At 41.4% G+C, this 27,312-nt stretch overlaps 1 protein-coding gene across 1 annotated transcript in view; it reads right to left on the bottom strand.

The window, feature by feature from the left end:
• Window positions 1-27,312, bottom strand: part of xpo4 (exportin 4) — a 148,493-nt gene that overhangs the window by 104,855 nt on the left and 16,326 nt on the right. Inside the window, exon 6 of the mRNA XM_061926096.1 lies at window positions 27,064-27,186. Within this exon, the coding sequence (XP_061782080.1) occupies window positions 27,064-27,186 (123 nt within the window). The remainder of the gene's footprint in view (window positions 1-27,063; window positions 27,187-27,312) is intronic.

Consider the following 27,312-nt stretch of genomic DNA (forward strand, 5'->3'; position numbering starts at 1 on the left):
ATAACACACACTCCTGTTAGCATGTGTTACATATAAACATAACACACTCCTGTAAGCATGTGTTATATATAAACATAACACTCCTGTTAGCATGTGTTATATATAAACATAACACTCCTGTGAGCATGTTACATATAAACATAACACTCCTGTGAGCATGTGTTACATATAAACATAACTCTCCTGTTAGCATGTGTTACATATAAACATAACACACGGTTAGCATGTGTTACATATAAACATAACACACGGTTAGCATGTGTTACATGTAAACATAACACACGGTTAGCATGTGTTACATGTAAACATAACACACGGTTAGCATGTGTTACATGTAAACATAACACACGGTTAGCATGTGTTACATATAAACATAACTCTCCTGTTAGCATGTGTTACATATAAACATAACACTCATGTTAGCATGTGTTACATATAAACATAACTCTCCTGTTAGCATGTGTTATATATAAACATAACACTCCTGTGAGCATGTTACATATAAACATAACACTCCTGTGAGCATGTTACATATAAACATAACACACACTCCTGTGAGCATGTGTTACATATAAACATAACACACACTCCTGTGAGCATGTGTTACATATAAACATAACACACACTCCTGTTAGCATGTTACATATAAACATAACACACACTCCTGTTAGCATGTTACATATAAACATAACTCTCCTGTTAGCATGTGTTATATATAAACATAACACTCCTGTGAGCATGTTACATATAAACATAACACTCCTGTGAGCATGTGTTACATATAAACATAACACACACTCCTGTGAGCATGTGTTACATATAAACATAACACACACTCCTGTGAGCATGTGTTACATATAAACATAACACACACTCCTGTTAGCATGTTACATATAAACATAACACACACTCCTGTTAGCATGTTACATATAAACATAACTCTCCTGTTAGCATGTGTTATATATAAACATAACACTCCTGTGAGCATGTTACATATAAACATAACACTCTTGTGAGCATGTGTTACATATAAACATAACACACACTCCTCTTAGCATGTGTTATATATAAACATAACACTCCTGTGAGCATGTTACATATAAACATAACACTCCTGTGAGCATGTGTTACATATAAACATAACACACACTCCTGTGAGCATGTGTTACATATAAACATAACACACACTCCTCTTAGCATGTGTTACATATAAACATAACACACACTCCTCTTACCATGTGTTACATATAAACATAACACACACTCCTGTGACCATGTGTTACATATAAACATAACACACACTCCTCTTACCATGTGTTACATATAAACATAACACACACTCCTGTGACCATGTGTTACATATAAACATAACACACACTCCTCTTAGCATGTGTTACATATAAACATAACACACACTCCTCTTACCATGTGTTACATATAAACATAACACACACTCCTGTGACCATGTGTTACATATAAACATAACACACACTCCTGTGACCATGTGTTACATATAAACATAACACACACTCCTGTGACCATGTGTTACATATAAACATAACACACACTCCTGTGACCATGTGTTACATATAAACATAACACACACTCCTCTTAGCATGTGTTACATATAAACATAACACACACTCCTCTTACCATGTGTTACATATAAACATAACACACAGTCCTGTTAGGGCTGGGCGATATATCGATATATTGGGGACGGCGTGGCAAAGTTGGTAGAGTGGCCGTGCCAGCAATCGGAGGGTTGCTGGTTACTGGGGTTCAATCCCCACCTTCTACCACCCTAGTCACGTCCGTTGTGTCCTTGGGCAAGACACTTCACCCCTTGCTCCTGATGGCTGCTGGTTAGCGCCTTGCATGGCAGCTCCCGCCATCAGTGTGTGAATGTGTGTGTGAATGTGTGGGTGAATGTGGAAATACTGTCAAAGCGCTTTGAGTACCGTATTTTCCGCACTATTAGCCGCACCTAAAAACCACAAATTTACTCAAAAGCTGACAGTGCGGCTTATAACCCGGCGCGCTTTATATATGGATTAATATTACGAGTCATTTTCATAAAGTTTCGATCTCGCAACTTCGGTAAACAGCCGCCATCTTTTTTCCCGGTAGAACAGGAAGCGCTTCTTCTTCTACGCAAGCAACCGCCAAGGTAAGCACCCGCCCCCATAGAACAGGAAGCGCTTCTTCTTCTACTGTAAGCAACCACCCGCCCGCGTAGAAGAAGAAAAAGCGCGCGGATATACCGTACGTTTCATTTCCTTTGTGTGTTTACATCTGTAAAGACCACAAAATGGCTCCTACTAAGCGTCAGGGATCCGGTTCATGAAAAGACGCAATCTCTCCATCCGCACACGGATGACTATTTCACAGCAACTGATATTCCTGTGAACCGCACTGTGGATACAACGGGAGCACGTACGGTGAATATTCGCACCACAGGGAATGAGAAGTCATCCTTCACTGTGGTTCTAGCTTGCCATGCTAATGGCCAGAAACTTCCACCCATGGTGATATTCAAAAGGAAGACCTTGCCAAAAGAGACCTTTCCAGCCGGCGTCATCATAAAAGCTAACTCGAAGGGATGGATGAAGAAAAGATGAGCGAGTGGTTAAGGTAAGTTTAAGTTTACGCGAAGAGGCCGGGTGGCTTTTTTCATGCAGCTTCGTCCATGTTGATATACGTATGTTTGTGATTGCACATTTGCGTACATTTTGGGAGTGAACAGAGTTGTTAGAACGCTGGTTTTTAATATATTATTAAAGTTTGACTGACCTATCTGACTGTTTTTTTGACATTCCTTTAGCGCAGTTAGATGCGGCTTACAACACGGGGCGGCTTATAGGTGGACAAAGTTTTGAAATATGCCGTTCATTGAAGGCGCGGCTTTTAACCCAGGGCGCCTTATGGTGCGGAAAATACGGTACCTTGAAGGTAGAAAAGCGCTATACAAGTATAACCCATTTATCATTATCATTTATATATCGCAGGTTTATCTCTGTATCATGACATGGACTAAACATATCCACATATATATGGTGTATGATGACATGGACTAAACATATTGAGATATTAATAAAAGGCCATACCGCCCAGCCCTACTTTCAGCCATAGTCCACCATTACTTTCCCTTAGCCAAATAGAACCGTGTTTTTTTCTGTTTGGTTGTTATCGGCGGCTTTCGTTTAGCATGGATGCATTTAAATCCCATTTCCTTGAGGCGCTTTCCTACAGTTTGGTCACAGATGGTGACTCCAGTTTCCGCCCGTTTGTTTATTTGTTTTGCTGTGCATTTGTTATTTTCAAGACATTGCTTGAAGGGGTTCTGATGTTTTCCTTGGTCTACCAGTATGCTTGCCATTGACAACTTTCCCATGTTGTTTTGACTAGGTCCACATTTTAAACACCGCTGACTGAACAAGCAACACCTTTGCGTGCGGATTTACTTTCCTGAAGAAGTTTGACGATCCTTTCTTCTTTTTTTTTTTTCAATTGACATCTCTCGTGTTGGAGCCATGATTCATGTCAATCCACCTGCTGTAACAGCTCTCCAAGGTGTGAACTCGGGAGGCAGGATTAATCGACATCAAACCGACGTTGCGGTTTTAATTTGTGTGACAACTAGGGGTGTAACGGTACGTGTATTTGTATTGAACCGTTTCGGTACGGGGGTTCCGGTTCAGTTAGCTAATATGCTAACAGGTTTACGAGTGTCTGTGTTAGTATTATAAACTTATAATGGCATTCTTTTTGTATTACATTCTTCAGTAAATTCACCAAAATGTCACCATGGAACTATTGAGACGAAAGTGTTTTCATGGGAAGTAAAACCTGTTGGAATTGTGTTGTTTGTCATTATGAGGTTGGTAATAAAAGCTAAAAATAGCATCTGACTGTGTGATTTCTTCTGGGGGCTATACTTTATTTTATTAAATATACTTTATTTTATTTAATATTTTATTTTTAGTAAAAAACTAAAAAAAACTTATGTGGTGGCGGTAACATTAAGGGGAAACCTGCTTTGAATCCATTCTACGCGTCTGCTGTGTCACCTACTCAGTGGCCTAGTGGTTAGAGTGTCCGCCCTGAGATGGGTAGGTTGTGAGTTCAAACCCCGGCCGAGTCGTACCAAAGACTATAAAGATGGGACCTATTTAAAAAAAATGAATAAATAAATAAATAAAAATCAGCGGTCCTCAAATGTAACTGTAACACAATAAAGACCAACGGTCTTACAATGTAACACAATAAAGACCCCTAATCCTCAATTGTAACACAATAAAGACCACCATCCCCCAACTATAACACAATAATGACCATTGATCCTCAAATGTAACACAATAACGACCATTGATCCTCAAATGTAACACAATAAAGACCACCAGCCCCCAACTCTAACACAATAACGACCATTGATCCTCAAATGTAACACAATAAGGACCCCCGATCCTCAAATGTAACACAATAAAGACCACAAGTCTTCAGATGTATAATATTAAAGACCATTGATTGGCCCTAGTGTGTGAATGTTGTCTGTCTATCTGTGTTGGCCCTGTGATGAGGTGGCGACTTGTCCAGGGTGTACCCCGCCTTCCGCCGGATTGTAGCTGAGATAGGCTCCAGCGCCCCCCCGTGACCCCGAAGGGAATAAGCGGTAGAAAATGGATGGATGGATGGATGCTTTTCAAATGTAACACAATAAAGACCACCAGCCCCCAACTGTAACACAATAACGACCATTGATCCTCAAATGTAACACAATAAGGACCCCCGATCCTCAAAGGTAACACAATAAAGACCCCAATCCTCAAATGTAACACAATAAAGACCACAAGTCTTCAGATGTATCATAATAAAGACCATTGATTTTCAAATGTAACACAATAAAGACCACCAGCCCCCAACTGTAACACAATAAAGACCAAAGGTCCTTAAATTTAACACAATAAAGACCGCCAGTCTTCAGATGTAATACAATGAAGACTAACGGTCCTCAAATGTAACACAATAAAGACTAACGGTCCTCAAATGTAACCCAATAAAGACCACCAGTCCCCAATTGTAACACAATAAAGACCACCATCCCCCAACTATAACACAATAATGACCATTGATCCTCAAATGTAACACAATAATGACCATTGATCCTCAAATGTAACACATTAAAGACCACCATCCCCCAACTATAACACAATAATGACCATTGATCCTCAAATGTAACACAATAATGACCATTGATCCTCAAATGTAACACAATAACGACAATTAATCCTCAAATGTAACACAATAAAGACCCCCGATCCTCAAATGTAACACAATAAAAACCAACGGTCTTAAAATGTAACTCAATAAAGACCCCTAATCCTCAAATGTAACACAATAAAGACCACCAGTCCCCAATTGTAAAACAATAAAGACCACCATCCACCAACTATAACACAATAATGACCATTGATCCTCAAATGTAACACAATAACGACCATTGATCCTCAAATGTAACACAATAAAGACTGACGGTCTTAAAATGTAACACAATAAAGACTAACGGTCTTAAAATGTAACACAATAAAGACCCCTAATCCTCAAATGTAACACAATAAAGACCACCAGTCCCAAATTGTAACACAATAAAGACCACCATCCCCCAACTATAACACAATAATGACCATTGATCCTCAAATGTAACACAATAACGACCACTGATCCTCAAATGTAACACAATAAAGACTAACAATAAAGACCACCAGTCCCCAATTGTAACAATAAATATCACCATCCCCCAACTATAACACAATAATGACCTTTGATCCTCAAATGTAACACAATAAAGACTAACGGTCTTAAAATGTAACACAATAAAGACCCCTAATCCTCAAATGTAACACAATAAAGACCACCAGTCCCCTAACTATAACACAATAATGACCATTGATCCTCAAATGTAACACAATAACGACCATTAAACCTCAAATGTAACACAATAAAGACCACTAGCCCCCAACTGTAACACAATAACGACCATTGATCCTCAAATGTAACACAATAACGACCATTGATCCTCAAATGTAACACAATAAAGACCACAAGTCTTCAGATGTATCATATTAAAGACCATTGATTGGCCCTAGTGTGTGAATGTGAGTGTGAATGTTGTCTATCTGTGTTGGCCCTGTGATGAGGTGGCGACTTGTCCAGGGTGTACGCCGCCTTCCGCCCGATTGTAGCTGAGATAGGCTCCAGCGCCCCCCCGCGACCCCGAAGGGAATAAGCGGTAGAAAATGGATGGATGGATGGATGATTTTCAAATGTAACACAATAAAGACCACCAGCCCCCAACTGTAACACAATAACGACCATTGATCCTCAAATGTAACACAATAAGGACCCCCGATCCTCAAAGGTAACACAATAAAGACCCCGATCCTCAAATGTAACACAATAAAGACCACAAGTCTTCAGATGTATCATAATAAAGACCATTGATTTTCAAATGTAACACAATAAAGACCACCAGCCCCCAACTGTAACACAATAACGACCATTGATCCTCAAATGTAACACAATAAAGACCACCAGCCCCCAACTGTAACACAATAAAGACCAAAGGTCCTTAAATGTAACACAATAAAGACCGCCAGTCTTCAGATGTAATACAATGAAGACTAACGGTCCTCAAATGTAACACAATAAAGACTAACGGTCCTCAAATGTAACACAATAAAGACTAACGGTCCTCAAATGTAACACAATAAAGACCACCAGTCCCCAATTGTAACACAATAAAGACCACCATCCCCCAACTATAACACAATAATGACCATCGATCCTCAAATGTAACACAATAATGACCATTGATCCTCAAATGTAACACAATAATGACCATTGATCCTCAAATGTAACACAATAAAGACCCCCGATCCTCAAATGTAACACAATAAAGACCCCCGATCCTCAAATGTAACACAATAAAGACCCCCGATCCTCAAATGTAACACAATAAAAACCAACGGTCTTAAAATGTAACTCAATAAAGACCCCTAATCCTCAAATGTAACACAATAAAGACCACCAGTCCCCAATTGTAACACAATAAAGACCACCATCCCCCAACTATAACACAATAATGACCATTGATCCTCAAATGTAACACAATAAAGACCCCCGATCCTCAAATGTAACACAATAAAGACCCCCGATCCTCAAATGTAACACAATAAAAACCAACGGTCTTAAAATGTAACTAAATAAAGACCCCTAATCCTCAAATGTAACACAATAAAGACCACCAGTCCCCAATTGTAACACAATAAAGACCACCATCCCCCAACTATAACACAATAATGACCATTGATCCTCAAATGTAACACAATAAAGACCCCCGATCCTCAAATGTAACACAATAAAAACCAACGGTCTTAAAATGTAACTAAATAAAGACCCCTAATCCTCAAATGTAACACAATAAAGACCACCAGTCCCCAATTGTAACACAATAAAGACCACCATCCCCCAACTATAACACAATAATGACCATTGATCCTCAAATGTAACACAATAAAGACCCCCGATCCTCAAATGTAACAAAATAAAAACCAACGGTCTTAAAATGTAACTCAATAAAGACCCCTAATCCTCAAATGTAACACAATAAAGACCACCAGTCCCCAACTATAACACAATAACGACCATTGATCCTCAAATGTAACACAATAAAGACCACCAGCCCCCAACTGTAACACAATACGACCATTGATCCTCAAATAAAACACAATAAAGACCACAAGTCTTCAGATGTATCATATTAAAGACCATTGATTGGCCCTAGTGTGTGAATGTGAGTGTGAATGTTCTCTATCTGTGTTGGCCCTGTGATGAGGTGGCGACTTGTCCAGGGTGTACCCCGCCTTCCGCCCGATTGTAGCTGAGATAGGCTCCAGCGCCCCCCCGTGACCCCGAAGGGAATAAGCGGTAGAAAATGGATGGATGGATGGATGATTTTCAAATGTAACACAATAAAGACCACCAGCCCCCAACTGTAACACAATAACGACCATTGATCCTCAAATGTAACACAATAAAGACCACAAGTCTTCAGATGTATCATAATAAAGACCATTGATTTTCAAATGTAACACACTAAAGACCACCAGCCCCCAACTGTAACACAATAAAGACCAAAGGTCCTTAAATGTAACACAATAAAGACCGCCAGTCTTCAGATGTAATACAATGAAGACTAACGGTCCTCAAATGTAACACAATGAAGACTAACGGTCCTCAAATGTAACACAATAAAGACCACCCTTCTTCAAATGAAACACAATAAACATCATTGGGGTTCAACTGTAACACAATAAAAATTAGCAGTCTACATCAACTATATGATTTGCCTGAGAAGCTGGACAGGACATAAAAAAAGAAGATGGGAGCCATTATCTCCCTGCTTGGCACTCAGCATCAAGGCTTGGAATTGGGGGTTAAATCACCAAAAATGATTCCCGGGCGCGGCCCACTGCTCCCCTCACCTCCCAGGGGGTGAACAAGGAGATGGGTCAAATGCAGAGGACAAATTTCACCACACCTAGTGTGTGTGTGACAGTCATTGCTACCGTATTTTCCGCACTATTAGCCGCACCTAAAAACCACAAATTTACTCAAAAGCTGACAGTGCGCCTTATAACCCGGTGCGCTTTATATATGGATTAATATTAAGATTCATTTTCATAAAGTTTCGATCTCGCAACTTCGGTAAACAGCCGCCATCTTTTTTCCCGGTAGAACAGGAAGCGCTTCTTCTTCTACGCAAGCAACCGCCAAGGTAAGCACCCGCCCCCATAGAACAGGAAGCGCTTCTTCTTCTACTGTAAGCAACCACCCGCCCGCGTAGAAGAAGAAAAAGCGCGCGGATATACCGTACGTTTCATTTCCTTTGTGTGTTTACATCTGTAAAGACCACAAAATGGCTCCTACTAAGCGTCAGGGATCCGGTTCATGAAAAGACGCAATCTCTCCATCCGCACACGGATTACTATTTCACAGCAACTGATATTCCTGTGAACCGCACTGTGGATACAACGGGAGCACGTACGGTGAATATTCGCACCACAGGGAATGAGAAGTCATCCTTCACTGTGGTTCTAGCTTGCCATGCTAATGGCCAGAAACTTCCACCCATGGTGATATTCAAAAGGAAGACCTTGCCAAAAGAGACCTTTCCAGCCGGCGTCATCATAAAAGCTAACTCGAAGGGATGGATGAAGAAAAGATGAGCGAGTGGTTAAGGTAAGTTTAAGTTTACGCGAAGAGGCCGGGTGGCTTTTTTCACGCAGCTCTGTCCATGTTGATATACGTATGTTTGTGATTGCATATTTGCGTACATTTTGGGAGTGAACAGAGTTGTTAGAACGCTGGTTTTTAATATATTATTAAAGTTTGACTGACCTATCTGACTGTTTTTTTGACATTCCTTTAGCGCAGTTAGATGCGGCTTATAACACGGGGCGGCTTATAGGTGGACAAAGTTTTGAAATATGCCGTTCATTGAAGGCGCGGCTTTTAACCCAGGGCGGCTTATGGTGCGGAAAATACGGTACTTTATTTATTATTATTTATTTTCGCCAAAATATCTCAATTCCTTATACCGCACACGATCATGTAGCCGCGGTAACAAAGGCAAAAAGCAGCGGGTGGTGAGACATACACGAATATGAAATGAGTTCAGTGACAAGCAGCTGATACCATCTTGTCTTCACACTTCATCCTTCACATGTCTCAACACTAAGCTCTCATTGTGTCCTCATTGGCGCTGCAAATAGCCAACAAATAGATTAGCGCAGTAATCTCAACATTTTGCGTGCCGCCACAACCTTGGAGTGTGTGTGTGTGTGTGTGTGTGTGTGTGTGTGTGTGCGGCGGGTGGATTAGCGAGCTTCTACTGTATCCTCTATTCATTACGCTTGATCCTCGGGGCTGCGCCTTGGCGTCGCGTGGCGCTATGCTAAGGCGCGTGGTAGGGTTTAAGTGATGCATCCCGCCTTAAGTCTGGCCATGTGGAATAACAATCCAACCCCCCCCGACATCTCCTGTTGTCATCGGCCCTCGGCCCGCACCGGCTTTGTTCCGGAGACAAGCGACGCAGCTGCCGGCAGAGAAGTGACGACGCTAGCACAATTCATCATTTCTACACAGATGCTGCACATACAAGAACATAGGCGTTAAACCCGCTGTACCGCCAGCATTAAATACCATGGGAATGTGGTACATTACAGCAGTCTTTCTTAACCATAGGGCCGGGGATGCCCAAAAAAAAAAATAGTGGTCCGTATGGGTCAGTTGTAGTACACTTTCCCACCACTTAAGGCAGTAATGACAATATCAAACAAACCGTAGAAGTCTGGAGTTAAACTCATAGAAAAGTTGCTTAAGCGCAAAAATTACGACTAAAGTGGTAAATTTCATTTGAAATTAATTGACAGTTTGAGAAACATATATTATTAATATTTATTATTAATTTAATTAGTTGAGGGGGTTACCCACTAGAGATGCGCGGTTTGCGGGCACAACCGCGGAGTCCGCGGATTATCCGCGGATCGGGCGGATGAAATTTAAAAAAATTAGATTTTATCCGCGGGTCGGGTCGGGCGGTTGAAATAAAAAAAAATTAGATTTTAAATAGATTCAGGCGGGTGGCAGTTAAACCAATTGGTAAATATATATACATAGTTAAATGTTGTTACCCACATACGAAAAACGAGCAGGCACCTGCAGCATATGCCACAACAGAAAAAAAAAAAAAAAAGAGATGGACACTTTTACGGAGCGGAGAAGGGACGCCTCGCCGGGGTCCGGGACCGAGGCCCCTTCCCCCGAGAGGGCCCCACCGGGAGCCGTAGCTGAGGCGATCCGCGAGAAGGGCCCGACGCACGTCCAGGGTCACCACCGCGCCCACCGCACCGACACCCTGCCTCGTCCGCCTTCGCCGCGGCCGGCGTCACGCGCAGCAGGTAAGCAGCTTACCTGCCCGCCACCCCCGTGGCCGGGGGCTCGTAACAGGGGTCACTCCGCGCGCGCAGCTTACCTGCCCGCCACCCCTGTTGCCGGGGGCGCGTAACAGGGGTCACTCCGCGCGCAGTGCGCTCACGGAAGGGGTGGGGCTCACCCTGGTTGATATAGACAGCAGGACGGTGGCCATGGACGTCGGAACCCGCTAAGGAGTGTGTAACAACCCACCTGCCGAATCAACTAGCCCTGAAAATGGATGGCGCTGGAGCGTTGGGCCCATATACCCGGCCGTCGCCGGCAGCGAGACGCGCTTGGACGTGCGCTCAGCGCGGCTCCCATATGATTGCGCACTGGTGTGCGTCTGGGTCGTGACAGCGTGGCACGCGAATGTCTGTGCTGCATTGGATCAGTCTCCTTTCTTTAACAGGCAAAAGCTTTATAACCTCACTAATGCCTTGCATCGTCTATATTAGATATATAACAACGGGCGGGTGCGGGCGGATGCGGTTCTGATCAAATGTTACATCGGGTGGATGGCGGATGGTTGACGACTTTCTGATGCGGTTGCGGATGAAATAATTGCCTATCCGCGCATCTCTATTACCCACATACGGTATGCGGTTTCCCATAGTCATTCACATCGACGTCCCACTGGGGTGAGTTTTTCCTTGCCCTTATGTGGGCTCTGTACCGAGGATGTCGTTGTGGCTTGTGCAGCCCTTTGAGACACTTGTGATTTAGGGCTATATAAATAAACATTGATTGATTGATTGATTGATTCTTTTGCAGTATATTTACCGTATTTTTCGGAGTATAAGTCGCACCGGAGTATAAGTCGCACCTGCCGAAAATGCACAATAAAGAAGGAAAAAAACATATAAATCGCACTGGAGCCCGGCCAAACTATGAAAAAAAACTGCGACTTATAGTCCGAAAAATACGGTACTTAATTTACCGTATTTTTCGGATTATAAATGAAAAAAACTGCGACTTATAGTCCAAAAAATACGATAAGTCCAAAAATTACGACTAAAAGTGGTGAATTTCATTTTAAATTAATTGACAGTGTGAGAAACATATTATTAGTACCGTATTTTTCGGACTATAAGTCGCAGTTTTTTTCATAGTTTGGCCAGGGGTGCGACTTATACTCAGGAGCGATTTATGTGTGAAATGATTAACACACTAGCGTAAAATATCAAATAATATTATTTATCTCATTCACGTAAAAGACTAGACGTATAAGATTTCATGGGATTTAGCGACAGATTGTTTGGTAAACGTATAGCATGTTCTATATGTTATAGTTATTTGAATGACTCTTACCATAATATGTTACGTTAACATACCAGTTGGTTATTTATGCCTCATATAACGTACACTCATTCAGCCTGTTGTTCACTATTCTTTATTTATTTTAAATTGCCTTTCAAATGTCTATTCTTGGTGTTGGCTTTTATCAAATACATTTCCCCAAAAAATGCGACTTATATATGTTTTTTTCCTTCTTTATTATGCATTTTCGGCCGGTGCGACTTATACTCCGGAGCGATTTATACTCTGAAAAATACGGTAGCTGTGGTCCGTATGGGTCAGTTGTAGTACACTTTCCCACCACTTAAGGCAGTAATGTCAATATCAAACAAACCGTAGAAGTCTGGAGTTAAACTCATAGAAAAGTTGCTTAAGCGCAAAAATTACGACTAAAGTGGTAAATTTCATTTGAAATTAATTGACAGTTTGAGAAACATATATTATTAGTAGGGGTGTAACGGTACGTGTATTTGTATTGAACCGTTTCGGTACGGGGGTTTCGGTTCAGTTCGGAGGTGTACCGAACGAGTTTCCACACGGACATATTAAGTACGTTGTGTAAACAATGCACACCGAGGCACAACACATGGCATGCTAGCAGCTAACGGGCTAGGATAGACTGACCATACGTCCTCTTTTCACCGGACATGTCCTCTTTTGCGGAGCTGTCAGGGCGGAGTTTCTTAAATGCCTCAAATGTCCGGCATTTTGAGTTAGGGTTGCGTGTATTTTCAATGTACGTTCAGGGTTAAAAACAAAACAAACAGCAGCATTGGTGAGGGAGGGGCAGAGACAGAGAGAGAGAGAGAGAGTTATGATAAACGCGCATGCGTCTCCAGGCTCTGCTTTTTATCCATAGATTTATCACATTTAATTTTTTATTATCTATAGCAGGGGTGTCAAAAGTGTGCCCCGGAGGCCATTTGCGGCCCACAGCTAATGTTTTAAAGGCCCACGGCACATTCTAAAAATACTATTAAAATAAACAAAAACATACCAAAAGTGAAATAAAAAAGCTTAAAGGTTAAATGTAATTTAGAAAAAGTTGCAATGTTGACTAATAAAATAAAGCTGTTTTGTTTTTCTTTCAAACTGTCATTGCTCAAAACATAATATTGAATCAAAATTAATGTTATTATGAATTATTGACCTATCCAAGGTTCCCATTACTTCACATCAAATATTACACTAAGAAAAATATTTTTGGTGGAAGATTTTGCAAATTTGGTAAATAAATAACCCAAAAATGTATATTTTGTTGTTTTCTTACTGTACCGAAAATGAACCGAACCGTGACCTCTAAACCGAGGTACGTACCGAACCGAAATTTTTGTGTACCGTTACACCCCTAATTATTAGTATTTATTATTAATTTAATTAGTTGAGTCCTTTCTTTTGCAGTATATTTACTTCATTTATTTACTTAACTTAACCATGCGAGGCCCTAACCACCACCCATCAGGAGCAAGGGTGAAGTGTCTTGCTCAAGGACACAACGGCGTGGCACGGTCGGAAGAGTGGCCGTGCCAGCAACCTGAGGGTTCCTGGTTCGATTCCCACCTTCTACCAAACCTCGTCACGTCCGTTGTGTCCTTGAGCAAGACACTTCACCCTTGCTCCTGATGGGTGGTGGTTAGGGCCTTGCATGGCAGCTCCTGCCACCAGTGTGTGAATGTGTGTGTGAATGTGGAAATAGTGTCAAAGCGCTTTGAGTACTTTGAAGGCAGAAAAACGCTATACAAGTATAACCCATTTATTTAGTTAGTACTTATTTTTGTAATTTGCCTGACCTAAGCCTTGATTAACACATGCTTGCATACCATTTGACAAGGTGTAACTGTAAGAGGGTTAGATATAATTATTGAATATGATTAAAACCTAGAATACGATTACTAAAATGTTGGGCGCATGCATCAGATGATGCGTGTAGACCAATAATAATGAGAAGGGAGACTGTTGAACAACACATCAAGCAAGAATGGGAAATAATTCCACTTCAAAAATGTGTCTCCTCAGTTCCCGAACCTTTACTGAGTGTTGTTAAAAGGAAAGGCCATGTAACACAGTGGTAAAAATGCCTTTTTTGCAATGTGTTGCTGCCATTAAATTCTAAGTTAATGATCATTTGGAAAAAAAAAATGACGTTTCTCAGTGTGAACCTGAAATATCTTGTCTTTGCAGTCTGTTCAATTGAATATACCGTATTTTCCGCACTATAAGGCGCACCTAAAAACCACAAATTTTCTCAAAAGCTGACAGTGCGCCTTATAACCCAGTGCGCTTTATATATGGATTAATATTAAGATTCATTTTCATAAAGTTTCGGTCTCGCAACTTCGGTAAACAGCCGCCATCTTTTTTCCCGGTAGAACAGGAAGCGCTTCTTCTTCTACGCAAGCAACCGCCAAGGTAAGCACCCGCCCCCATAGAACAGGAAGCGCTTCTTCTTCTACTGTAAGCAACCACCCGCCCGCGTAGAAGAAGAAAAAGCGCGCGGATATTACCGTACGTTTCATTTCCTTTGTGTGTTTACATCTGTAAAGACCACAAAATGGCTCCTACTAAGCGACAGGGATCCGGTTCATGAAAAGACGCAATCTCTCCATCCGCACACGGATTACTATTTCACAGCAACTGATATTCCTGTGAACCGCACTGTGGATACAACGGGAGCACGTACGGTGAATATTCGCACCACAGGGAATGAGAAGTCATCCTTCACTGTGGTTCTAGCTTGCCATGCTAATGGCCAGAAACTTCCACCCATGGTGATATTCAAAAGGAAGACCTTGCCAAAAGAGACCTTTCCAGCCGGCGTCATCATAAAAGCTAACTCGAAGGGATGGATGAAGAAAAGATGAGCGAGTGGTTAAGGTAAGTTTAAGTTTACGCGAAGAGGCCGGGTGGCTTTTTTCAGCAGCTCCGTCCATGTTGATATACGATTCCATGCGCGCCCACATCACGCTGGTTTTAATATATTATTAAAGTTTGACTGACCTATCTGACTGTTTTTTTGACATTCCTTTAGCGCAGTTAGATGCGGCTTACAACACGGGGCGGCTTATAGGTGGACAAAGTTTTGAAATATGCCGTTCATTGAAGGCGCGGCTTATAACCCAGGGCGCCTTATGGTGCGGAAAATACGGTAAGTTGAAAAGGATTTGTTGTATTCTCTTTTTATTTACCATTTACACATTGCACCAACTTCACTGGTTTGGGGTTTTGTACATTAGAGGTAAACTACCGTATTTTTCCAAGTATAAGTCGCTCCGGAGTATAAGCCGCACCGGCCGAAAATGCATAATAAAGAAGGAAAAAAACATATATAAGTCGCATTTTTGGGGGACATTTATTTGATAAAACCCAACACCAAGAATAGACATTTGAAAGGCAATTTAAAAATAAATAACAACAGGCTGAATAAGTGTACGTTATATGAGGCATAAATAACCAACTGGTATGTTAACGTAACATATTATGGTAAGAGTCATTCAAATAACTATAACATATAGAACATGCTATACGTTTACCAAACAATCTGTCGCTAAATCCCATGAAATCTTATATCTAGTCTCTTACGTGAATGAGATAAATAATATTATTTGATATTTTACGCTAATGTGTTAATAATTTCACACATAAGTCGCTCCTGAGTATAAATCACACCACCGGCCAAACTATTAAAAAAACTGCGACTTATAGTCCGAAAAATATGGTAAAATAAAATTGATGTACATTGACTGTGATGTAAACATGGTATGTTATGATACAGTAAAATATACACAGAGGTGGGTAGAGTAGCCAGAAATTGTACTCAAGTAAGAGTACTGTTACTTTAGAGATTTATTACTCAAGTAAAAGTAAGGAGAATCACCCAAATATTTACTTGAGTAAAAGTAAGTTGTGAAAAAACTACTCAAGTACTGAGTAACTGATGAGTAACATATACACACACATATATATATATATATATATATATATATACACACATATATATATGTATACATACATTGATATATACAGTATATAATTTATATTTATTTATTTTGCCGTTTTTGTTTACATGTTAAAGGTGTCTTAATGAATATACATGCATGTTTAACACATATATATTCCTTTCTTTCATGAAAACAAGAATATAAGTTGGTGTATTACCTGATTCTGATGACTTGCATTGATTGTAATCAGACAGTAGTGATGATAACGTCCACGTTTTCAAATGGAGGAGAAAAAAAGTTCCTCCTTTCTGTCTAACACCACATGAAAGTGGTTGGTTTTTGGCTTCTTATTTGTCCAGCTTCCATATTCGTTTTTATACACTTTACAAGAAATACATTGGCGGCAAACTCCGTAGCTTGCTAGCTTGCTAGCTTGTTTGCACTGGCTTTCGGAGACTCTTATTTTGAAAGCGCAGGCGCGATGGAGCGGCACTTTTATTGTGAAGACAGGAACTGTGCAGTCAGTCTTTAGGCTTTTGACGGGGTGTACGGTTAAAATAAAAAAGGGTCTTTTTTCCTTCACACTTTTGATTGATTGATTGGAACTTTTATTAGTAGATTGCACAGTACAGTACATATTCCGTACGATTGAACACTAAATGGTAACACCCGAATACGTTTTTCAACTTGTTTAAGTCAGGTCATGTGACCCCTGGCTCTGTTTGATTGGTCCAACGTCACCAGTGACTGCATCTGATTGGTGGAACGAAGTGAAACGTCACCAGTAAGGCAGGCACTTTGAAGGTCTGTCTGACAGACCAAAACAAACAAAGCGTGCATTAACAGATCGATAAAAATTAGTGGCGAGTAGCGAGCTGAATGTAGATAAAAGTAGCGGAGTAAAAGTAGCGTTTCTTCTCTATAAATATACTCAAGTAAAAGTAAAAGTATGTTGCATTAAAACTACTCTTAGAAGTACAATTTATCCCAAAAGTTACTCAAGTAGATGTAACGGAGTAAATGTAGCGCGTTACTACCCACCTCTGAATATAAAGCAATAATAATGATGTAAACTTATCATAAAGGAACATTTTCTGAACACGTTTTGAGTTATTGTGAATTCTGCAAAGACAAATATTTAGGGGTTTAAGCTCTTAATGGGGGGTAATGCACATGGTCTGTGGTCAACATACTTTCAAGTACATGATCCAGTCTTTGTTGGGACAGAAGCAGATGAAGACTCTCCACACAGGGAAAACATCCAGCCTGGTCTTACACACTCCTAATCCCCAAAGCGCCTAAGGACTAACGCTAATGACAATGGCGGGTCGGGCCACTGGAATAGTTTGAGGGTAAAACCCTGCAAAGCTGAGTTAAGTGTGGGTCGCTGAGAGGGGGAGAGAGCGTCACGCTTCAACCCGAAACAAGCGTGAAGTCCTCACATTCCAGCCTGGTGAAGGGACCAAGCAGATGGCAGAAAGGACAGACCTACAAATATGCGGGCGCATGCGGACACGTGGCCGCCGCGACCCCGTCTGTCAGCCCGGGCGGCCATTTACAGCACCTGACTGTCGCCGCCTCGAGGGCCCCGGCCGCGACCCCGGGCCCGAGTCGAGCGCGGTGCCGAGTGACGCGGGGGTCCGACGGACGCCCGGGCAGCGTGCCGCTGACACCCGACACCCCCGGCCAAAGGGAGCGAGGACGGATGAGACGCACGGCGCTCTCTTAAAAAGCCTGCATGTTTACTCCTGTCTGAAAGGCCTCGCAATCATGGAGAAACCCCTCGACGCTCATCGTCGCATCACGCAGACGCACAGGAGCCAACGCCTGGGAAGAACCCTGCTAGGATCCTCCTGGTGACGTTCTCATGGAAGACCTCCACAGGGGCGATAAAAAGATAATATATATCGCGGTAGACACGTAATCCGTATCACTCAAAAATGCGTTCGATTATTTTTTCTTCTTCCTTGTCGTCAAGGAAGGTTGGTTGCATGAGCAAAGGCACTCGCTCTCTGGTCATAGACATGTTCTAAGGGTACGCAGCATGGAGCGCTACTGCCTACTGGCGCTGACTAGACGCGGGGCCGCCATCTTGGAGTGGTGATCCGCTCCACTCAGTGCAATTCATTAGGCAGAAGCAATGAACTGTCAGCGCATTTAATTCATCTTACCCAGAGGTGGGTAGTAACGCGCTACATTTACTCCGTTACATCTACTTGAGTAACTTTTGGGATAAATTGTACTTCTAAGAGTAGTTTTAATGCAACATACTTTTACTTTTACTTGAGTATATTTATAGAGAAGAAACGCTACTTTTACTCCGCTACTTTTATCTACATTCAGCTCGCTACTCGCTACTAATTTTTATCGATCTGTTAATGCACGCTTTGTTTGTTTTGGTCTGTCAGACAGACCTTCATAGTGCCTGCGTTTCAACAAATACAGTCACTGGTGACGTTCACTCCGTTCCACCAATCAGATGCAGTCACTGGTGACGTTGGACCAATCAAACAGAGCCAGGTGGTCACATGACCTGACTTAAACAAGTTGAAAAACTTATTGGGGTGTTACCATTTAGTGGTCAATTGTACGGAATAAGTACTGTACTGTGCAATCTACTAATACAAGTTCCAATCAATCAATCAAAAGTGTGAAGGAAAAAAGACCATTTTTTATTTCAACCGTACACCCCGTCAAAAGCCTAAAGACTGACTGCACAGTTCCTGTCTTCACAATAAAAGTGCCGCTCCATCGCGCCTGCGCTTTCAAAATAAGAGTCTCCGAAAGCCTGCGCAAACAAGCTAGCAAGCTACGGAGTTTGCCGCCAATGTATTTCTTGTAAAGTGTATACAAACGAATATGGAAGCTGGACATATAAGATGCCAAAAACCAACCACTTTCATGTGGTATTAGACAGAAAGGAGGAACTTTTTTTCTCCTCCATTTGAAAACGTGGACGTTTGTCATCACTACTGTCTGATTCCAATCAATGCAAGTCATCAGAATCAGGTAATACACCAACTTATATTCTTGTCTTCATGAAAGAAAGGAATCTATATGTGTTAAACATGCATGTATATTCATTAAAACACTATTAACATGTAAACAAAAACGGCAAAAAAAATATATATAAATTATATATTGTATATATCAATGTATGTGTATATATATATATATATATATATATATATATATGTGTGTATATATATATATATATATATATATATATGTGTGTGTGTGTATATATATATATACACACACACACACACACACACATATATATATATATATATATATATATATATATATATATATGATATGTGTGTGTATGTTACTCATCAGTTACTCAGTACTTGAGTAGTTTTTTTACAACATACTTTTTACTTTTACTCAAGTAAATATTTGGGTGACTACTCCTTACTTTTACTTGAGTAATAAATCTCTAAAGTACCGGTAACAGTACTCTTACTTGAGTACAATTTCTGGCTACTCTACCCACCTCTGATCTTACCTCACTGAATACCACTGATTTTCACCCGCTTTTTTGTCATACGTGTAGCTATGATAAAGGACACATGTTTTATTATTCATAGTTTGCTTAACACTAATAGAACATTCTTATATGCTATAAGTGAGCAGACGTCCGAGATCAAAACTGGGAATATAATCCCAGAGCACACTTGCCAACCTTGAGACCTGCGAATTCGGAAGATAGCGCGGGGGGGGGGGTTAGGGATACAAGGGATTCTGGGTATTTGTTCTGTTGTGTTTATGTTGTGATAAGGTGCGGATGTTCTCCCTAAATGTGTTTGTCATTCTTGTTTGGTGTGGGTTCACAGTGTGGCGCATATTTGTAACAGTGTTAAAGTTGTTTACACGGCCACCCTCGGTGCGACCTTTATGGCTGTTGATCAAGTATGTCTTGCAGTCACTTTCGTATATATGTAGAAGCCGCATACAACATGTGACTGAGCCGGCACGCTGTTTGTGTGGTGAAAAAGCGGACGCTAGAGGCAGTGCCATCACGGCACGCACTTAATATTGTTGTCCGGGTGAAAATCTGAAGAAATTCGGGAGAATGGTTGCCCCAGGAGTCTTTCGGGAGGGGCACTGAAATTCGGGAGTCTCCCGGAAAAATCGGGAGGGTTGGCAAGTATGTCCCAGAGAAGGGGGAAAAAAACGGTCAGCTATTTTTAAATTGAAGAAAGAATATGATTAGGTTATATATACATGCTACATAAACAATGTATGAATACATTAGATATCTATATATCTTATAGACTGTATCTCTGTTGCTGCAGCAACAGAGAGTTTATTCTGTCTTGACACTTTGTATTGATATTTTCTATTACATTCTTCCCTTAAGTGATTGTTTTATATGTATTTTTTATGTATGTCGCTTTGGATAAAAGCGTCTGCCAAATACTTCAACATAAACATATATAAACACCTGAAAGTCTTTATATCAGCTAAAACCACCAATCTGTTTCACTGGATTCAGAATAAAACCACATTCTGTCTTACCCAACAATGTTAGTATTTGAATATTGTTACTTGAAGCTAGACTAAATTTAGACTTGTATAATACTGTATAGCTACTGTCCATCTGATTGTCTAGTTAGCTAACATATATTACCCCCCCCCCCTACACAATCTTAACTTTTACCCCTGTTGGCTTTTACAATCTTTATCTTCATCGTTTATTTCAACTTTATGTTATTCAAGTATGACATTTTTAAATGTAATTAATTTAATTGACAAGCAATTCTATTATGGTCATACTCTTGTTTGCTAGTGGCTACGATTTCAGTACTATTGAAGATATTTGCTCCTTCTCAACTCTGTGCTAATATTCTTTTCACAAAATACAACCAATAGTACGTTAATGTTAAATCTTACTAGTGAAAAGTAATCCCCCCGATTCCTATTTTCAACAGTCCGCTCATTTGAGCAGGAAAACGCTGAACATCATCTTTGTTTTCTACCTGTCAACTGTCAGTTTAGGCTGCTCGCCTGCTTCTCATCACCACTTCAAGATGGCGGCCCAATTTCTCGTGTCACAGCAGCCAATGCTGTGTCTACTTATAACATGTCTATGTCTCTGGTAGCCGAGCAGGGCAGGAAGTACATGTCTCTTGGCATTCTCTCCATGACCTTCAAGAGGAAATGGTTTTCACTTCACAGGTGTGCTTGAAGCTCATGGAGAGAATGCCAAGAGTGTGCAAAGTAGTAATCAGAGCAAAGGGTGGCTATTTTGAAGAAACTAGAATATAAAACATGTTTTCAGTTATTTCACCTTTTTTTTTTGTTAAGTACATAACTCCACGTGTGTTCAGTCATAGTTTTGATGTGACAATCTACAATGAAAATAAAGAAAACGCATTAAATGAGAAGGTGTGTCCACACTTTTGGCCTGTACTGTGTATGAATTTATCGCTCAGCCCTTGTGTGTGTATGGTAAACAACAAAGAAAAATCCCAATTTGGGTTGTCCGATAATATCGGCCGATAAATGCTTTAAAATGTAATATTGGAAGTTATCAGTATCTGTTTCGTTATTATCAATATCGGTTTTTAAAAGTAAAATGTATGATGTTTTTAAACGCCGCTGTGTACACGGACGTAGGGCGAGGTACAGAGAGACAATAAACCTTTAAGGCACTTCCTTTACGTGCATGCCATCCCAGTCACATAATATCTACCGGCTTTACTCATTACGAATTAATGCAAGGCATGCTTGTTCAACAGCCATACAGGTCACACTGAGGGTGGCCGTATAAACAACTTTAACACTGTTACAAATATGCGCCACACTGTGAACCCACACCAAACAAGAATGACAAACACATTTCGGGAGAACATCTGCACCGCAACACAACATAAACACAACAGAACAAATACCCAGAATCCCTTGTAGTACTAACTCTTCCGGGACGCTACAATATACCCTCCCCCCACCTCAACCCCACCCATCTCAACCTCCTCATAGTCTCTCTCAGGGAGACCATGTCCCAAATTCCAAGCTGCTGTTTGGATATATAGATAGATAGATCAGTGGTTCTCAAACTTTTTTGAGTGATGTACCCCTTGTGAAATTTTTTGTAATTCAAGTACCCCATAATCAGAGCAAAGCACTTTTGGTTGAAAAAAAGAGATAAAGAAGTAAAATACAGCACTATGTCATCAGTTTCTGATTTATTAAATTGTATAACAGTGCAAAATATTGCTCATGTGTAGTGGTCTTTCTTGAACTATTTGGAAAAAAATATAGGTTTTTATTTATATTTACAAAGGATTTTTGAATTGTTGCTATTTTTAGAATATTTAAAAAAAAATCTCACCTACCCCTTGGCATACCTTCAAGTACCCCCAGGGGTATGCCTACCCCCATTTGAGAACCACTGAGATAGATAGTACTTTATTGATTCCTTCAGGAGAGTTTCCTCAGGAAAATTTAAATTCCAGCAGCAGTGTACAGAATTGAGATATAATTTTAAAAAGTAAAAAGTAAATAATGGGGGAATAAATGGAAACAGAATAGAAAAATATTACAATAAGAATAAAAATAAAAAGCAACAATGAGAATGGAACTGTGGACCAGCTCTATACTCTGGGCAGGGTCCTTGAGGGTGCATGGGAGTTTGCCCAACCAGTCTACATGTGTTTTGTGGACTTGGAGAAGGCATTCGACCGTGTCCCTCGGGAAGTCCTGTGGGGAGTGCTCAGAGAGTATGGGGTATCGGACTGTCTGATTGTGGCGGTCCGCTCCCTGTATGATCAGTGCCAGAGCTTGGTCCGCATGCCGGTAGTAAGTCGGACACGTTTCCAGTGAGGGTTGGACTCCGCCAAGGCTGCCCTTTGTCACCGATTCTGTTCATAACTTTTATGGACAGAATTTCTAGGCGCAGTCAAGGCGTTGAGGGGATCTGGTTTGGTGGCTGCAGGATTAGGTCTCTGCTTTTTGCAGATGATGTGGTCCTGATGGCTTCATCTGGCCAGGATCTTCAGCTCTCACTGGATCGGTTCGCAGCTGAGTGTGAAGCGACTGGGATGAGAATCAGCACCTCCAAGTCCGAGTCCATGGTTCTCGCCCGGAAAAGGGTGGAGTGCCATCTCCGGGTTGGGGAGGAGATCTTGCCCCAAGTGGAGGAGTTCAAGTACCTCGGAGTCTTGTTCACGAGTGGGGGAAGAGTGGATCGTGAGATCGACAGGCGGATCGGTGCGGCGTCTTCAGTAATGCGGACGCTGTATCGATCCGTTGTGGTGAAGAAGGAGCTGAGCCGGAAGGCAAAGCTCTCAATTTACCGGTCGATCTACGTTCCCACCCTCACCTATGGTCATGAGCTTTGGATTATGACCGAAAGGACAAGATCACGGGTACAAGCGGCTGAAATGAGTTTCCTCCGCCGGGTGGCGGGGCTCTCCCTTAGAGATAGGGTGAGAAGCTCTGCCATCCGGGAGGAGCTCAAAGTAAAGCCGCTGCTCCTCCACATCGAGAGGAGCCAGATGAGGTGGTTCGGGCATCTGGTCAGGATGCCACCCGAACGCCTCCCTAGGGAGGTGTTTAGGGCACGTCCCACCGGTAGGAGGCCGCGGGGAAGACCCAGGACACGTTGGGAAGACTATGTCTCCCGGCTGGCCTGGGAACGCCTCGGGGTCCCACAGGAAGAGCTGGACGAAGTGGCTGGGGAGAGGGAAGTCTGGGCTTCCCTGCTTAAGCTGCTGCCCCCGCGACCCGACCTCGGATAAGCGGAAGAAGATGGATGGATGGATGGATGGAATGAGAATAAAAATATAACAGTAAAATAAGAATATAACAAGAGAAACTAGGCAGTAGTGACCATGTTATGAAAAAGTATTGCACTGTTATTGTTTTGAGGCATGTTAAAAAAAAATAATGCACTTTGTGACTTCGATAATAAATATGGCAGTGCCATGTTGGCATTTTTTTTTCCATAACTTGAGTTGATTTATTTTGGAAAACCTTGTTACATTGTTTAATGCATCCAGCGGGGCATCACAACAAAATTAGGCATAATAATGTGTTCATTCCACCACTGTATATATCGATATCGCTTGATATCGGTATCGGTAATTAAGAGTTGGACAATATCGGTAAAAAAGCCATTATCGGACATCTCTAATCCCAATGAATCTCAGTCTCGATTCTAAGCAGAGAAAAAAACAACTTTGTGGATTTTACACAAAAGCTATTCCTTAGAGAAGAACCTTAATCGGAGCTCCCTGAGAAAGAGCCCCCGCCCTAAATAGTCTCTTCTCCATCCAGGTCATTTTTGGACGACAACAACAGCGGACGCAGACACACACACACACACACACACACACACGGATGATTTTCAAAGTTTGTCTTTGAAAAGACACACACAGAGAAGACACATACCAAGGGGGGGGCCTGGACAAGCCAAGGCGGGGCCGCAGGGAATGATGCCAGCACGCACACACACCTCTTTGAAAGTGATACGTGGACATAGCGACCACCGAGCGCCACTACAGATCCCCTTGGAGGGACAGCGCGGGCATGCAAACACAAACACACACACACACACACACACACACACACACACACACACACACACACACACACACACACACACGCACACACACACACACAATGTTCTCTCTACATGCCAAGATAACACATGTGCACTCTGTAAACAGACTACAAAGTAAAACAGATATACCATAAATTCCGGAGGATAATCCACTACATTTTCCCTAGGCTTTGAACCCTGCGGCTTATAAAACGGCGGGGCTAACTTATGGATTTTTCTTTGCTGACGGCCATAATGCAAATAGATAAAAAAACAAAACAAAACAAAGCAAAGACACCGAATAAGTGTGATTGTTTGTGTTATGGCGCCAGCTTTTGGACAAGTTCACTCACTGCAAGTGCTGCGTTGTCCTTCTGTTTAGACTGAGCATTGAACCGGAAGTATTGTCCGATTGCCGTTCACAGCGTTTCGACTCGTATGGATTCTTCATTCATCACTCCAAGCAGCTAGGGGTGTAACAGTACGTGTATTTGTATTGAACCGTTTCGGTACGGGGGTTTCGGTTCGTGTAACGAACGAGTTTCCACACGAACATGTTAAGTAGCCGCCTCCGCTTCCTTCTGCCTCTGTCAGGCCTCTACACAGCACCCAGCATTGTCCCACCCACACAACCATCTGATTGGTTACACACAGAGCGGTAACAGCCAATCAGCAGTGAGTATTCAGAGCGCATGTAGTCAGTGCTTAGCGTTTAGCAGGTAATCATCAGGCAGTGGACTCTCCCCAAATGATAATAAACACCCCCCAGTCAACTACTAGTAACATCACTATGAGCCCGTTGACCTTCTAGAAATATAAAAGGCAATTCAGCTCGCTTTTAGCGTAACGTTAGCTCATTTTGCGGTGTGTGTGTTACGGACAGCAAAGCCCTGTCTGTCTGTTATTTCACTTGACCTTTTTCTGTGTTGATTGAGCTGTGTTGAAGCAGCAAAAAAGGACATTATGTTAAATGAAGAGTTTCTGTCTCTGATAGTTGATATAATAATGTAAGTGCATCATAAAGCCTACATGAACTCCATGGTGTTCAGGGATGAATAGTCTCTCCTATTGCTATTGTACCATTTTTTCAGCTATAGTTACATTAATCATTAGTAATGTAGCAGCCTAGTTTTGAATGGCAGGGTCCCTGCTATCACATGTTGATTAAAATATAACATTTACATAATAAATCAACTACAGGCTTCCCAAATGCTGTAATAAATTAAGCATGATGAGTTGACTTGAAACTGTTTAATGTTGCACTTTTTATATGTAGAAGAAAAGTTTTGTCATTTTATTTAATCTGAGCAACAACTTGAGGCAGTTTAATGTTGATTAACGTGGGCAGAATTATTATAGTGTTCCCAATGTTAAAAGGATAAAGCCAATGTTTACAAATTTGGTAAATAAATAACCAAAACATTTATATTTTGTTGTTTTCTTACTGTACCGAAAATTAAACAAACCGTGACCTCTAAACCGAGGTACGTACCGAACCGAAACTTTTGTGTACCGTTACACCCCTACAAGCAGCGTTTGTAAGTTTTACAATATAACTAAAACAATTATTGTTTACTAAAACATCCCAGGTGTGATGTCTGTAGGAGTGTTTGGTATGGTGCTATGGTAATGTGATCAAGCTTGCGTCGTTAGCGTTAGCTCATATGCTAACACGTTTACGAGTCTCTGTGTTAGTACTATTATTAACTTACAAATTCCTCAGTAAACTCACCAAAACGTCACCCTGGAGTTATTGGGTCGTTTTAGCTGATTGGAGAGCTAGCTTGAGCGGCTAGTGGGTGCATGACCACGACTTGTGTTTTGTTTGATCAGCCGTTTTACTGCCGTGTTACAGAAGCCGTATGTAAAGTATGTAAATAAACATTTACAAAATATTTCTGGCTAAATAACTCATTTCACAACTTATATATATGCGGTTTATAGTCAGTTGAGGCTAATATATGGAAAATATGTTTTCTTCTAAAATTGAGTGGGTGGGGCTTATATACCTGAAAATAGTGTATAATTCCTACCACTTACATGCTCTTCTATATCTGTTTTGCCATAATGACAGTCAGCAGTAATCAATATTTCATGGATTATGTTGGATGTCATTTGGGCCTACAGTCACCATGGCAACCTATTATAATTGGCTAATTTTTATAAATGGCTGTGCTGTTAAAACGATGCCTGTGCCAAAGAAAGGATATGATTGGGTGGCAGGAAGTTCCAGCTGAGCACCTGATTGGCCAGAGCCAGGTATCGCTGGAAGATGGAGGACATCTGAGCGTTGAGGTTCTCTCTGCGACTGAACTCCTGCAGCACCTCCATGGTCAGCATGAAGATCTGGCGAAGGCCCTCCTCCTGATGGACGCACGTGACACTGAGCCTTTCTTCTACTTCATTCACTTCCATCTCTTTCCACTGAGGACATGTTTGATCTACACCTCTGTTCAAAGCACCTTTTCATCTGTTGTTTGGACTTCTACC

Source organism: Nerophis lumbriciformis, linkage group LG31 (genome assembly GCF_033978685.3).
Source record: "Nerophis lumbriciformis linkage group LG31, RoL_Nlum_v2.1, whole genome shotgun sequence".
Taxonomy (NCBI): domain Eukaryota; kingdom Metazoa; phylum Chordata; class Actinopteri; order Syngnathiformes; family Syngnathidae; genus Nerophis; species Nerophis lumbriciformis.